Below are 15,657 nucleotides of genomic sequence, written 5' to 3'. Positions count from 1 at the left end.
TAGTGTGAAACGAAAGGCGGTAGGATGTCAGATTGTTCATAACACCCATTTAAGTAGCTAATAAGTTAACTGTACAAACATTTCAAAATATATTTCAGTAGTTGTGAAAGCCCATTTTTTGTACTTCAAAGTGATGAAAAAATATTTTAACAGCGTGAAAACAAGTCAGAACACCTTGCTTGGTGATGTGCAAATGATTAATATTTTTTCTGAAACCCAACTGTCACAGATTATTGTTAATACACGTTAGTGGGAAGGTTTTTGTCCATTTCTTGGAAATGTAATGTTTGTAAATAACAATGTGCTACCACATCATGCCTTAGTATTATCTTTATTACAAGTGAGTGTTTAAACATAAGCTGAGAAACGCTCCAGCCCCTTCCCTGAGGGCAATGCTCTTAGTAAACTAAGCCACAAGTCAGGGATCATGTGTAACCCTATATGTGGGCTAGATTTTTAGGGTCTTATTTATAAGAAAGTCATGCAGTGCAGCATGTCTCCTTGCTGCATTGTGTGACAGAGAAGTGGCAGGAATATGAAATATTTAAGACAATATAGAACATTCCTGTCCTTTCCCATGCGCTGGCACACAATGGGCTGCCTTGCACCACAGTGCCAGAGTGCCTGCACTGCATGTCAATTGTTTTTGTGCAAGAAGGGACACACTCCGACACAATAAAAATAATCTTGGGAGTCTATTCCTCTTTCTATGTGTGCTGCAAAATGCAGCACACATAGAAAGATGGAGAAACTAGGAGAAATTTAGATATTTCTCATTGTTACATCTCTCCTGGGAAGGTGTAAGATTTTTTGTGCATCCCCAAAGTTACAAGTTCTCGTAAATCTGGGGATGTGTCCAAATCCGTGAGCGATGAGTGGGAACACCCGTGCAACACCCATGAAACGTCTTTCCAAGGCAGAGTAACTCAACGCAGCGATTTGCACTGCACTGCGTTACTCCAAATTTTTGGAGACACTCAACCATGCAAATTGGCTTTGGTGGCTTCAAAAATATGTCTTAAGATTTGAGTCACTCTTGCACTATGTTGTGTGGTGCAAGGGCGATGCAAACAGCCTCATTAAATAAGCCCCAGATTATACATGGAGCAAACGTTTAGTCTATTTAATCAAACTAAATAGTTTTTTGTGCAGCAGAAATGCTTAACTCACATATTTGAAGGTGCACCCACAAGAATGAAGAAAAAGGCAATGCTGTAAAATAAAATATTTGCCTGTGATCACACAAATTAAAACCTGTTTATGGGTCAAGTACCTTACAATTAGATCGTGTAGATTATTCAGGTTACTCGACCTGCAGGCCAAGTAACATTTCTAAGATTTTTTAAGGCCTGAGGTACATCAGCTAGGAAGCCGCTTATAGGAGAATGGGTGGTGTAAATAATAGAATCTTGAGCCAAAGCCTTCTGGTCCTGTTAGGGCATGGTAGGTATTTAGCACCTTGTGGGGTCATTATTTATAAGAGGCCCTTGCCTAAATCGGTACCCACTGTGTCTGTGACAAAACACCTATTCATTTCATCATTACAATAAATATATTTTCTTGTGCAGGAAACGTGTTTCACAACTCTCGACAAGTGCTCTGCAACTATTTATTCAATTTATAATCCGTATGCGTTGCCCGCCTATAATGTGTTACCCCCTACTATAGTATTACCTAATAAGTGTACAGAAATGTAAGGCACAGAAAGTACAAAATATAACTTACGCATTTAGAACTAATAATTTGTCAAAACGTCTGAAAGTTACTGAGCGTATTGCCGAAATGATGTTACATCTTTTTCTTAAAAAACACAACGCTACCTAGATATTACATTTATCGTGAGACGCTGCCTGACTACATGTTCCAGCACAGACCATGAGTAAGCTTTCGGTGTTCGACATAACGGACTCATGAAAATCAAAACCAAAACAGGAAGTACTTGTCAATTAAGAGATCTTGCGGTAACACCTGTATCATGTGTTCCCAAAGACAACCGCAATGAACTGCCTGTCACTGAGTCACAAAAACCTCTAACAATGGCCTGACATCAAAGTGTTCCTCCCTTTTGTATCTGTGGCAGACATTGCACAGATACCTTTTACTGAGATCGAGTGTAGGGATGATGTTATAACAGAATGTTAATTCCGTTTTTTTTGTTGGGCGGGCGAGCGTCCACTGGGTGCCACCTCTACGTAATGAGAATGATTAAGGCAGGGTGCATGTTGAGGGCTGATGCAGTGTAGTAACGCGCTTCTGCCCTGCATCCGTGTATAAATGTTAAGAATAGATGTGAGTCGTTAAAATGACAAAAATGTATTTAGGTGAAGGACTATAACTTTTTAACCACAGCACATATCACTGCACAGACGCACATGCTGGGGATAGGGCTATTGCAGGTGAGGTACAGTATGGTGGAGGAGGATGAACAAGAACTCTTGCGGTGCTGTATTGGCAGCATACACTCACTCGATCCTTTCTAGCAGTGCACAGGTGTATGATTGACGATCACAATACATATATCATTAGTATGATTAGATGGGAAGCGTGGCAAACCGTTGAAGAAGCAACTAAGGACCCAAGCGCTTCAACTTCTGAAGTGCAGCACAAACTGCGCTCAGACGCCTCTTGTTGCGTATTGGGGTATGGCTGGTGATTACCGTGGTAGCAGTTGGACTGCCAGTAGCGGAGGATGGTTATTACAGGAGAAAGTATTACGAGCATGGCTGAAGCGAAATTAGAGAATGGGACCTCACCTCTTGATCCGCAGCACGCACTGCGCTGACGCCCTCTCGTTGTCCCAGTCGCTGCTCACCGTGGGATCCCAGAAGCTGGAGTGTGAGAGGAGCGCGGCCCCTGCCGAGGGCAAGCCGCTCAGTGGAGAGATTGTGCCTACAGGTGGCATGGGTGTAATAGTCGCGATGGGGGGCATAGGAGCAATAGTTGCGATAGGAGGGACGCCTCCGGGAGGGACTCCGTAGCCAGCCGCTGCCCACAACTCCGCTGGAAGGAAGGTGGCGTTCCCCGGGCCTCCTCCGGACACGGGTGACGCTCCTGAACCGTTGCCGTCCGCTGCCATTACCGCTGCCAACACAGCGTCTTCCCCAGGACTCTCCGCCATTCTGTCTCTACAGCCACTTCCGGGACCAGCGAGACGAGAACACACTGCGCGTAGTGTAGAGCGTAGAGTTTGGAGATAGAACGTCTAAAACAACCAACGAGTCCTGAACCAGAGCGTCCCTCTAGTGAGATTGGAGAGTAAATTACAAATATACAACTAGACTGCTGGCATATTTCTGTCTGTGCCAGGGGTGGCGCCCTGCTGTTAGATTAAACAACTTTAGGCTCCTGCAGAGTTTCATGCAATATACTTGTGAGGAAAACGCCCTTTGACTACACTGTCCATCCTTGAGTTAATCAGAATTATTTAATTTTCAGTCTGTAAAAATTGCTTCAACCCGCGGAATAAATTAAAAACCTTTACTGTATGTGTGTGGATTAATCCAGCTAAAAGGGTAGCAGAGTGCTTCAGGGTCAAAGAAAGACGAAGTATAGTAAATGAGTGATGAGAGGAGCTGGTTCTGGGAGCAGAAGTGTATTAGGGTGGTTAACTTTGCACTACTCTTTGCTTTATATTGAAGCCCTAATCACTTTACCACCTCCTGGAGTATTTTCTGCTTGCTTTCGCCAACTTTTAAGAAACAAGTTTAGAAAAGGAACAACGCTTGTATTCAAATTGAATGAACGCATCATGATTTTAAGACAGTAATATCCGCATTTGCTACACATACCTCCCAGTAACCACGGACTGTCTCAGGTCCCAAAGTTCGGGAAGAGGATGTGTTGCCCTTGGAACTGAGCAACCATGTTCGAGTCTCAGTGTCAGCTCAACTTCCTGTGATTCTGAGTAAATCACTTTGGCCCTCATTACAACCTTGGCGGTAAATGCCGCCTACCGCTGTGCTGACGGCTGCCAACATACCGTGATCGCAGCGGTATACCGCTACACAGAGAAATCCGCCACTATACAGACACCCACACAAGTCAGCCGGACCAAAGGTCAGTGATAAAATGGCGGTAGCAAAACCCACACCGTTACGCCAACAGGAATACTCCCACAGCATCAGGACCCACGAATCACCGCAGCGGTCTTTCAACCACGGTAAACCATTGGTGGTACACATCGCCGCGCTCAAAATACACACACACTTACAAAACTACACCACATTGGACAATTCAAAATACACACACCTGACACGCATATACCCACCACACCCACACACTCAGACCACCATAAAACACCCACCCACATTACCAACAACCCTTTCAATGAAAAAAAAGATTGCAAACAGAGAGAGAGAGATAAGCCAGGAGCACCCACTCAATCTGAGCGACAGAACACCATCACCCATACACCATCCACGCACCTCACAGCACACATCACAACACATCACCCCACACATTCTCACACATACTACTCACACCACATCTATGGCACCCCAAAGACACCCCAGGTTTTCAGAGGAGGAGCTAAGGGTCAGGGTGGAGGAAATCATCCGGGTAGAGCCACAGCTATACAGATCACAGGTGCAGCAGACGTCCATTGCAAGGAAGATGGAGCTTTGGCGGAGAATTGTGGACAGGGTCAACGCCGTGGGACAGCACCCAAGAACAAGGGATGACATAAGGAAGAGGTGGAACAACATACAGGGGAAGGTGCGTTCCGTGGTAGCAAGACACCAGGTAGCTGTACAGAGGACTAGCGGTGGACCCCCACCTCCTCCCCCACAACTAACAACATGGGAAGGAGCAAGTCTTGGCGATCATGCATCCTGAGGGCCTCCCAGGAGTAGCAGGAGGACTGGACTCTGGTAAGTCAAATCTTTACTACTATATTCCCCACACTACCTGCATGCCATCACAAACAACAACCCCTACCCTCACCCCCATCACTCCACCAACTCACAAATACCCCACTATCACAACCCACCCATCCCAATACCAAGCCCTGCATGCAACAACAATGCATGGACACCCATCACATACCTGCATGGACACCCATTACTAAAGCATGCCCATTAGAGAGAATCACTTAGCCCACAAAATCACAACGCACACAAGGCAAAGCTGACAGGGCTATCACAACCATACAGGGAAACACACCCATGCACAAGATGGCACACGCAGATACAATAACACTGCATTTTCATCCCCACAGGACCCCCACTAAATGTCACCGGAGAGGAGGTGCCACCAATATTTAGTCCCGCCACAGAAGAGGCCCACAGTGATGACTGCAGCTCTGCATGCCTAGATCACGATGACCAACCTGGCCCATCAGGGACCTCTGGAAAGTCAGTTACCCTGCCACAGTCCTATACCGCCACAGAGCCTCCCCCCTCAGGAAGGAAACACCACCACAGCACCCACCCAGCGGGCCCATACCTCTGTCCCCAGGACACGTCAATCAGCAGTGTGTCCACCACTACAGGGACCCCAGGCAACCCCACAAACCCAAGAAAATCAGGGACCTGGGGTCAGTGGCAGTGGGCACACGGTTCAGGGGACAGAGGCACATTACAACAGGGAAACTGGGAGGACTGCTGTTCGACAGGGGGAGGACCGACCCAGGGAACCCACTCTCCACGAGGCACTCAGCAACATCCTGGGAGCATACCACCATTCCCAAGAGACCATGGGCCAGATACTGGACAAGTTGCAGGAGGCCCAGTGGCTGCAGGAGGGACAGTAGCTGGGGATCAGGGAGGACCTCAAAGACACCCACACCATCCTGGTCACCATGGCAGGGGTGCTGGCTGACATGGCTAACACCATGAGGGAGGCAGTGGCACAACAACGGGCCCCTGACACTAGCCACACCGATGAACAGCCCTCCACCTCTGCCGGCGCTAGTGGACAGGAGGCCCGCCACTTTAATAACAGGCTACCTGCAACCCACCCCCTGCAGAAGGAGAACCACCCTGCAAACAGTCCCTGCAATCCAGGCAGAAGCCAGAGAGCATTGCCAAGACCCCCGCCAGGAAATAAGACTCTCCTGATTGTCACCCTTCTGTCCCACTCTGTCACCCTGTCCACCTTGAACTGCAATTGATCTCCTTCCTATGACCCATTGGACAATGCACCTGTGATACCAAGAGACTGGACTCTACCCTGGACTTTCCTCCACCATCAGCCCAGCCCATTGCACATCCACCTCTACTTATTTGCACTAAAATAAACACCCTTGGAAAAAATAAAATTCTGGAGTCTGTCAACTGATTAAAATATGTATTAGTACAACATTCTGAAAACATTGCAAATCTTATGTACACTAATGTATACATTGGTATCACCTGTAGTGGGCAGCAGTAAACATACCAGGAGCCAGAGTGGGCACAGAGATCTGAAAACAGAGATGCCAAAGGGTACAGTAAGTCCCCATAGACATAGGGAAATCAGGCTGCCATGTACAATGTCCAACAGAAAACTGAAAAGAAAAGTGAAGTTACAGTGTCTTACCTGTGTGTCACCGAAAGTACTGCTGTATGATATTACTTCTGTTTTCCCCATCTTCTTCCTCTGCCTCCTCTTCCTCACTGTCCACAGGCTCCACCGCTGCCACAAGAGCATCTCCAGACTCATCCTCCTGCAGAAAAGGCACCTGGCGTCTCAAGGCCAGGTTGTGCAACATGCAACGATGATCTGGCACGCCTTCTTGGGAGAGTAGTACAAGGATTCACCTGTCAGATGGAGGCACCGGAACCTGGCCTTCAGGAGGCCGAAGGTTCTCTCAATAATCCTCCTTGTTCGCCCATGTGCCTCATTGTAATGTTCCGCTGCCCTTGTCCTGGGATTCCTCACTGGGGTCAGTAGCCATGAGAGGTTGGGGTAACCAGAGTCACCTGCAAATATCGAGGGATAACCGTTAGACACACACTAACCATTAGGGACAACCCCATACCTAGACACCAACATATACTGGGTGGGGACCTTGGGCTCACCTATTAGCCACACCTAGTGCCTCTGGAGTTCAGCCATCACATATGGGATGCTGCTATTCCTCAAGATAAAGGCGTCATGCACAGAGCCAGGATACTTGGCATTCACATGGGAGATGTACTGGTCAGCCAAACACACCATCTGCACATTCATAGAGTGATAGCTTTTTCTATTCCTGAATACCTGTTCATTTCTCCGGAGGGGGACAAATGCTACATGTGTACCATCAGTGGCACCAATGATGTTGGGGATATGTCCCAGGGCATAAAAGTCAGGATTCACTGGGCCAAATCCTCCACCTGGGGGAATACGATGTAGCTGCGCATGTGTTTCAACAGGGCAGACAACACTCTGGTCAACGTTGGAGAACATTGGCTGAGACATCAATCAATCATTTTGTTAAGCGTACTACTCACCCATTAGGGTCTGAAGCCGCTGGGAGGGGGGAAGGGGAATGGTTGCTACCGCTCGTTTAACCAGGTCTTGAGACGTTTCCTGAAGGTGAGGAAGTCCTGGGTCAGACATAGGTTCACGCGGAGGGAGTTCCAGGTTTTGGCAGCGAGGTGTGAGAAGGATCTGCCGCCAGTTGTGGTACGGTGGATGCGGGGGACGATTGCGAGGGCGAGGTTGGCGGAGCAGAGCTGACGGGTGGGAAAGTGGAAGCTGAGGCGCTCGTTGAGGTAGGCAGGGCCTGCATTCTGGAGAGCCTTGTGTGCATGGATCAGGAGTTTGAAGATAATCCTCTTGTTGACGGGGAGCCAGTGAAGGTCTCTGAGGTGGGCTGAGATGTGTTCGTGGCGTGGGAGGTTGAGGATGAGGCGTGCGGAGGCGTTCTGAATGCGCTGAAGTTTCCTCTGGAGCTTGGTCATTGTTCCCGCGTAGAGTGCATTGCTGACAAGGGCGTGGGTGACCTTTCTTCTGGTTTCGATGGGGATCCATCTGAAGGTCTTACGAAGCATGCAGAGGGTGTTGAAACATGAGGATGAGATGGTTTTGACTTGCTGGGTCATGGTGAGCGCTGAGTCCAGTATGAAGCCGAGGTTGCGTGCATGGGTGGTGGGAGTTGGCGCAGCTCCTAGTGTGGCAGGCCACCAGGAGTCGTCCCATGCTGATCAGTTGGAGCCGAGGATGTTAAGTTTGAGGCGGCTTATCTCCATCCAGTTGGCGATGGCATGAAGTCTGTTGTGGAGCGGTGGCGGAGTCCTTAGTGAGCGAGATGATCAGTTGGGTGTCGTCCGCGTAGGAGACGATGTTGAGGCCGTGGGCATGGGGCAGGGAGATGTTGGCGAGTGGCGCCATGTAGACGTTAAAAAGATTAGGGCTGAGAGAGGATCCTTGGAGGACTCCGCAGATGGTCTTGGTGGCTTTTGACATGAACGGGGGGAGGCGGACTCTCTGAGTTCTGCTGGAGAGGGAGGATGTCATCCAGTCCAGGGCCTTGTGGCGGATTCTGGCATCGTGGAGGCATGTGCGGAGTGTGTGATGACAGACGGTATCGAAGGCTGCCGAGAGGTCAAGGAGGATGAGGGCCACGTTTTCACCTTTGTCGAGCATGATCCTGATGTCGTCGGTTGCGGCGACGAAATCGGTCTCAGTGCTGAGGTTCTTGCGGAAGCCCGATTGGGAGATGTCAAGCAAGCTGTTGTCCTCCAGGAAGCGGGATAGTTGGCTGCTGACTGTCTTCTCGATGACCTTCGCTGGGAAGGGGAGGAGGGAGATGGGCCAGTAATTCTTGAGGTCTTTGGGGTCTGCCTTGGGTTTTTTGAGCAGGGCGTGTTTCCTGCTCTCCGGGAAGGTGGTGGTATCGAAGGAGCTGTTGATGATAGAAGAGAGTTGGGGGCGATGATTTGGCTGGATTTGTTGAAGACATGGTGAGGGCAGGGGTCGGCGGGTGATCCGGAGTGGATGGTGCTCATGGTCTTGGTGGTGTCCTCGTTATTGGTGTGGGTCCAGGCACTCAGGAGGTTATTGTGGTTGGGTGTGTTGGGGTTGGTGTTGGCCGCGGTGGTCGGGGTGGTCGGGGAGGTGAAGCTGCCGTGGATGTCCGTAATCTTGTGGTAAAAAAAGGTGGCGAGGGAGTCGCAGAGGTCTTGCGAGGGGGGTGGTCGATAGAGCAGGACTTGGGGTTGGTGAGTTCTTTGATGATGCTGAAGAGCTCTTTGTTGTCGTGCGCGTTGTCGATTTGGTCTTTGTAGAATGATCTTTTGGTAGTCCGGATAAGCTGGTGATGCTTGCGGATGGCTGTCTTGAGGGCGGCGTGGTTTCTCTCTGTTTGTTCGTGGCACCATATCTTCTCGATTTTCCGGTACTCCCGCTTGGAGGCCTGAAGGTCGGCGGTGAACCAGGGTGCTTTCGTGCTGGTGCGGGTGTTGGGTGGTTTCCTAAGTGGTGTGAGGGTGTTGGCGCAGTCACCTAGCCATTGTTTGAGGTTGAGGGCAGCAGTGTTGGGGTCGCTGGTGTTGGATGGCGGGGCATGGGCGAGGGTGGAGATCAGCTGGTCCTTCGAGCTCTTGTTCCAGCTACGGCGAGGGGTCTGCTGCGGGTGGTGGTGAGCGGTGGGTTTCTGGAAGGTGAAGTGGACACAGCGGTGGTCGGTCCAGTGGAGTTCGTGGTATGGGTGAAGGTGATGTGGCTTCTGGCGAAGAAGATGGGATTGAGTGTGTGGCCGGCTGAGTGGGTGGGCGTTGTGATGAGTTGTTTGAGACCGAGGTTGTCGATCAAGGCTGAGGAGTTGCTGTCGCTGGTGTTCTCTAGGTGAAAGTTCAGGTCGCCGAGGAGCATGTAGTCCGAAGAGGCAAAGGCGTGGGTGCTAATTGTGTCGGCGATGGCGTCGCAGAACTGTGGTCGGGAGCCTGGGGCTCTGTAGACAAGGGTACCTCTTAGGGTGGTGTTGGCGTTGACTTGAATCTGGAAAAGCAAGTGTTCGGCGGCATCAATGGTGTCATGGGTGTTGGTTGAGATCCTGATGGTGCTCCTGTGGACTATGGCAATTCCTCCTCCCGGTTTGTTGGTGTGGTCTCTGCGGGTGATCTTGTAGCCTTCTGGGATGGCTATGGCGATGTAGGATTCCAAGGAGATGTTCACCCAGGTTTCGGTGAGGAAGGTAATGTCTGGGGAGGTCGAGGTGAGAAGGTCCCAGAGTTCGACGGCGTGCTTGTGGACATAGCAGGTGTTGAGGAGGATGCAGCTGAGGTGGTTGTGGGTGGAGCTGTTGTGGTGCTTGGTACTTTGGGTGCAGGTGAAGTTGCACAGCAGGCAGGAGAAGGGTCCCTGGGTGTGCCTCGGGGAGGCCTGGATGCAGGCAGTGGGGCGGCCAGGGCTGAGAGCGTGAAGATCTTCGGCCTTGTAACGGCGTGTGGCGATGTGGGCCAGGGGCCTGGAGCTGGGTGCAGTCCAGGCGCGGATGGGGTTTGTAGGAGGCTGGACTGGCTTGTAGTGAGTACCTAGGGGTACTTACACCTTGCACCAGGCCCAGTTATCCCTTATTAGTGTATAGGGTGTCTAGCAGCATAGGCTGATAGATAATGGTAGCTTAGCAGAGCAGCTTAGGCTGAACTAGGAGACGAGTGAAGCTCCTACAGTACCACTTAGTGTCATATGCACAATATCATAAGAAAACACAATACACAGATATACTAAAAATAAAGGTACTTTATTTTTATGACAATATGCCAAAAGTATCTCAGTGAGTACCCTCAGTATGAGGATAGCAAATATACACAAGATATATGTACACAATACCAAAATATGCAGTAATAGTATTAGAAAACAGTGCAAACAATGTATAGTTACAATAGGATGCAATGGAGACACATAGGGATAGGGGCAACACAAACCATATACTCCAAAAGTGGAATGTGAATCACGAATGGACCCCAAACCTATGTGACCTTGTAGAGGGTCGCTGGGACTATTAGAAAATAGCAAGGGTTAGAAAAATAGCCCACCCCAAGACCCTGAAAAGTGAGTGCAAAGTGCACTAAAGTTCCCCAAAGGACATAGAAGTCGTGATAGGGGAATTCTGCAGGAAAGACACAAACCAACAATGCAACAACAATGGATTTCCAGTCGAGGGTACCTGTGGAACAAGGGGACCAAGTCCAAAAGTCACAAGCAAGTCGGAGATGGGCAGATGCCCAGGAAATGCCAGCTGTGGGTGCAAAGAAGCTGCTACTGGACAGTAGAAGCTGAAGATTCTGCAGGAACGACAAGGGCTAGGAACTTCCCCTTTGGAGGACGGATCCCTCACGCCGTGGAGAGTCGTGCAGAAGTGTTTTCCCGCCGAAAGACCGCCAACAAGCCTTGCTAGCTGCAAATCGTGCGGTAAGGGTTTTTGGATGCTGCTGTGGCCCAGGAGGGACCAGGATGTCGCAAATTGCGTCAGGGGACAGAGGGGACGTCGAGCAAGACAAGGAGCTCTCGCAGCAGCAGGTAGCACCCGGAGAAGTGCCAGAAACAGGCACTACGAGGATGCGTGAAATGGTGCTCACCCGAAGTCGCACAAAGGAGTCCCACGTCGCCGGAGAACAACTTAGGAGGTCGTGCAATGCAGGTTAGAGTGCCGTGGACCCAGGCTGGACTGTGCACAAAGGATTTCCGCCGGAAGTGCACGGAGGCCGGAGTAGCTGCAAAAGTCGCGGTTTCCAACAATGCAGTCTGGCGTGGGGAGGCAAGGACTTACCTCCACCAAACTTGGACTGAAGAGTCACTGGACTGTGGGAGTCACTTGGACAGAGTTGCTGGATTCAAGGGACCTCGCTCGTCGTGCTGAGAGGAGACCCAAGGTACCGGTGATGCAGTTCTTTGGTGCCTGCGGTTGCAGGGGGACGATTCCGTCGACCCACGGGAGATTTCTTCGGAGCTTCTAGTGCAGAGAGGAGGCAGACTACCCCCACAGCATGCACCACCAGGAAAACAGTCGAGAAGGCGGCAGGATCAGCGTTACAGAGTTGCAGTAGTCGTCTTTGCTACTATGTTGCAGTTTTGCAGGCTTCCAGCGCGGTCAGCAGTCTATTCCTTGGCAGAAGGTGAAGAGAGAGATGCAGAGGAACTCGGATGAGCTCTTGCATTCGTTATCTAAGGAATCCCAAGAGACAGAGACCCTAAATAGTCAGAAAAGAGGGTTTGTCTACCTAGGAGAGAGGATAGGCTAGCAACACCTGAAGGAGCCTATCAGAAGGAGTCTCTGACGTCACCTGATGGCACTGGCCACTCAGAGCAGTCCAGTGTGCCAGCAGCACCTCTGTTTCCAAGATGGCAGAGGTCTGGAGCACACTGGAGGAGCTCTGGACACCTCCCAGGGGAGGTGCAGGTCAGGGGAGTGGCACTCCCTTTCCTTTGTCCAGTTTCGCGCCAGAGCAGGGCTAAGGGGTCCCTGAACCGGTGTAGACTGGCTTATGCAGAAATGGGCACCATGTGTGCCCATGAAAGCATTTCCAGAGGCTGGGGGAGGCTACTCCTCCCCTGCCTTCACACAATTTTCCAAAGGGAGAGGGTGTAACACCCTCTCTCAGAGGAAGTTCTTTGTTCTGCCATCCTGGGCCAGGCCTGGCTGGACCCCAGGAGGGCAGAAGCCTGTCTGAGGGGTTGGCAGCAGCAGCAGCTGCAGTGAAACCCCGGGAAAGGCAGTTTGGCAGTACCAGGGTCTGTGCTACAGACCACTGGGATCATGGGATTGTGCCAACTATGCCAGGATGGCATAGAGGGGGCAATTCCATGATCATAGACATGGTACATGGCCATATTCGGAGTTACCATTGTGAAGCTACATATAGGTAGTGACCTATATGTAGTGCACGCGTGTAATGGTGTCCCCGCACTCACAAAGTCCGGGGAATTGGCCCTGAACAATGTGGGGGCACCTTGGCTAGTGCCAGGGTGCCCTCACACTAAGTAACTTTGCACCTAACCTTTACCAGGTAAAGGTTAGACATATAGGTGACTTATAAGTTACTTAAGTGCAGTGTAAAATGGCTGTGAAATAACGTGGACGTTATTTCACTCAGGCTGCAGTGGCAGGCCTGTGTAAGAATTGTCAGAGCTCCCTATGGGTGGCAAAAGAAATGCTGCAGCCCATAGGGATCTCCTGGAACCCCAATACCCTGGGTACCTCAGTACCATATACTAGGGAATTATAAGGGTGTTGCAGTAAGCCAATGTAAATTGGTAAAATTGGTCACTAGCCTGTTAGTGACAATTTGAAAGAAATGAGAGAGCATAACCACTGAGGTTCTGATTAGCAGAGCCTCAGTGAGACAGTTAGGCACCACACAGGGAACACATACATATAGGCCACAAACTTATGAGCACTGGGGTCCTGACTAGCAGGGTCCCAGTGACACATAACAAACATACTGAAAACATAGGGTTTTCACTATGAGCACTGGGCCCTGGCTAGCAGGATCCCAGTGAGACAGTGAAAACACCCTGACATACACTCACAAACAGGCCAAAAGTGGGGGTAACAAGGCTAGAAAGAGGCTACTTTCTCACACAACCCCCCCCCAAACGAAGGACAATAAGGCTAACCTTGGCCAGTTGAGACTTTATTGTCTAAGTGGTGATAAGTAGAGAGTAGCTCTGCAATAGACTGGTTACTCCCTTTATCATCCACTATATGGTTACTTCCCTGTGGGGATGTAAACCACCCTGTTTGAAGTTTTTTAGCTAAGCAACAATGTGAAGATGTATTTTCAGAGTTTCTATCAGTAAGTTTTAGTTTAGAGCAGTGGGAATTGTCCACTGAACCTATTTGTAGTGATGGAAATGCCAGACAGGGATGCTGTCTCAGAAAAGCCATAGCTGGGCAAAAACTTTGTCCATATGGCTGGAAGAGAGAACAGGGATGCTGTTTCTCTTGAGTTGGAGCAGGGCAGGGATGCTGTCCTATGAGCTCCACACTAGGGCAGGGATGCTGTCCTAAGTGTTGTGAGACAGTGCAGGGTTTCTGCACTAAAGTTTCTCTGGGAGGGTTGGAGGGATGCTCCATGTTAACTAAAATGGTGCTCTTTTTCTCACCAATGTTAGTTATCCCACAGAGAGGTACTTCTACCTCAGGGAGTCCAGCTTTGCCAGCTGATGATTCCCTTGGAACAGGTGCCACCCCAGGAGAGGTTTCTCCCACCACAGGAATGGTATCCTGAATGGTAGGGTGATTAGGGAATACTGTGATACCCTTTTTACCTGTTGATGGAGAGGGATCCTGAGTTTTCAGGCCTTCTCTCCTTTGCTTTTTCATTTCAGTAGAAATGAGAGGGAACAATTCCTCAGGGATGCCCAGCATGGCTGCATGGGCATAAAACTCTACATCAGCCCAACCTGAGGCCTCTAGGTCATTACCTAAGAGACAGTCTACAGGTAAGCTAGGTGATACCACCACCTGCTTAGGGCCAGTAACTCCACCCCAACTAAACTGAATTATAGCTAAGGGAAGAAACTTAGTGGAGTTATGGACATCAATAATCTTATACTGTTGTCCAATGATGTGTTGTTCAGGATGCACTAGGTTTTCAGTCACCAAAGTGATACTGGCACCTGTGTCCCTGTAGGCCAAGGCCTCAACACCATTTATTGAAACTGTCTGCCTGTACTTATCCATTATAAGGGGACAAGCAGCCAGTGTGGCAAGGCCAATGCCACTAGGTGTGACAGAAACTGTCTTGGGACTGACTACCCCAGTTTCTACTATGGACCCATAAGTGAATCCAACTACACCCTTAACTTGACTGTTGCCAGCAGTCCCACCACTAGTACCACTACTGCTAGGGGCACTAGAGCTTGATGTATTAGTGGTGGTAGGCTCAGGGGGTTTACCTGGACAGGACTTATCCCCTCGCCTATGGCCTCTGTTTTTACACACAAAGCACCAAGGCTTTTTAAATTGTGTAGGTTGAGAAGAAGAGGAAGAATTTGTTTTATCCCCACCCCCTGAAGAGTGTTTAAGATTTGAAGTGGGATCTTTGGTTTTACCCTTATCCCCATGCTTATCTTGAGATTTTTCACCATCTTTCTTCTTATTGTTCTCTTTGTCACCCCCTGTATGAACTTTTCTGTTCACCCTTGTTCTGACCCATTTGTCTGGCTTCTTTCCCAATTCTTGGGGAGAGGTCAGATCAGAGTCCACCAAGTACTGGTGTAACAAATCAGACACACAATTATTAAGAATATGCTCTCTCAGGATCAAGTTATACAGGCTGTCATAATCAGTAACTTTACTGCCATGTAACCACCCCTCCAAGGCCTTTACTGAATGGTCAATGAAATCAACCCAGTCTTGTGAAGACTCCTTTTTGGTCTCTCTGAACTTTATCCTGTATTGTTCAGTGGTTAAGCCATAACCATCCAGGAGTGCATTCTTAAGAACTTTGGAATCATTGGCTTCACTTTCTTTCACAGTAAGGAGCCTATCCCTACCTTTTCCACTAAATGATAGCCATAGGATAGCAGCCCACTGCCTTTGAGGGACATCCTGTACAGCACAGGCCCTCTCAAGTGCAGCAAACCACTTGTTAATGTCATCCCCCTCCTTATAAGGGGGAACTATCTTGTGCAGATTCCTGGAATCATGCTCTTTTGCAGGATGACTATGGGGAATACTGCTGCTGCCACCATGGGTTTCTAAACCCAATTTCTGTCTCTCCTTCTCTACTTCTAAGGTCTGTC

The 15,657-nt window shown here is 49.5% G+C and overlaps 1 protein-coding gene across 1 annotated transcript in view; it reads right to left on the bottom strand.

Annotated features, from left to right (window-relative positions):
- Window positions 1-3,156, bottom strand: part of UBE2Z (ubiquitin conjugating enzyme E2 Z) — a 54,426-nt gene extending 51,270 nt beyond the window's left edge. Inside the window, exon 1 of the mRNA XM_069237574.1 lies at window positions 2,754-3,156. Coding sequence (XP_069093675.1) covers window positions 2,754-3,118 — 365 coding nt within the window. The 5' untranslated portion in view covers window positions 3,119-3,156. The remainder of the gene's footprint in view (window positions 1-2,753) is intronic.
- Window positions 3,157-15,657: the final 12,501 nt, after the last annotated feature.

This window comes from Pleurodeles waltl, chromosome 6, assembly GCF_031143425.1.
Source record: "Pleurodeles waltl isolate 20211129_DDA chromosome 6, aPleWal1.hap1.20221129, whole genome shotgun sequence".
In the NCBI taxonomy this organism is placed as follows: domain Eukaryota; kingdom Metazoa; phylum Chordata; class Amphibia; order Caudata; family Salamandridae; genus Pleurodeles; species Pleurodeles waltl.
This window is presented reverse-complemented; position numbering and strand designations above follow the sequence as displayed.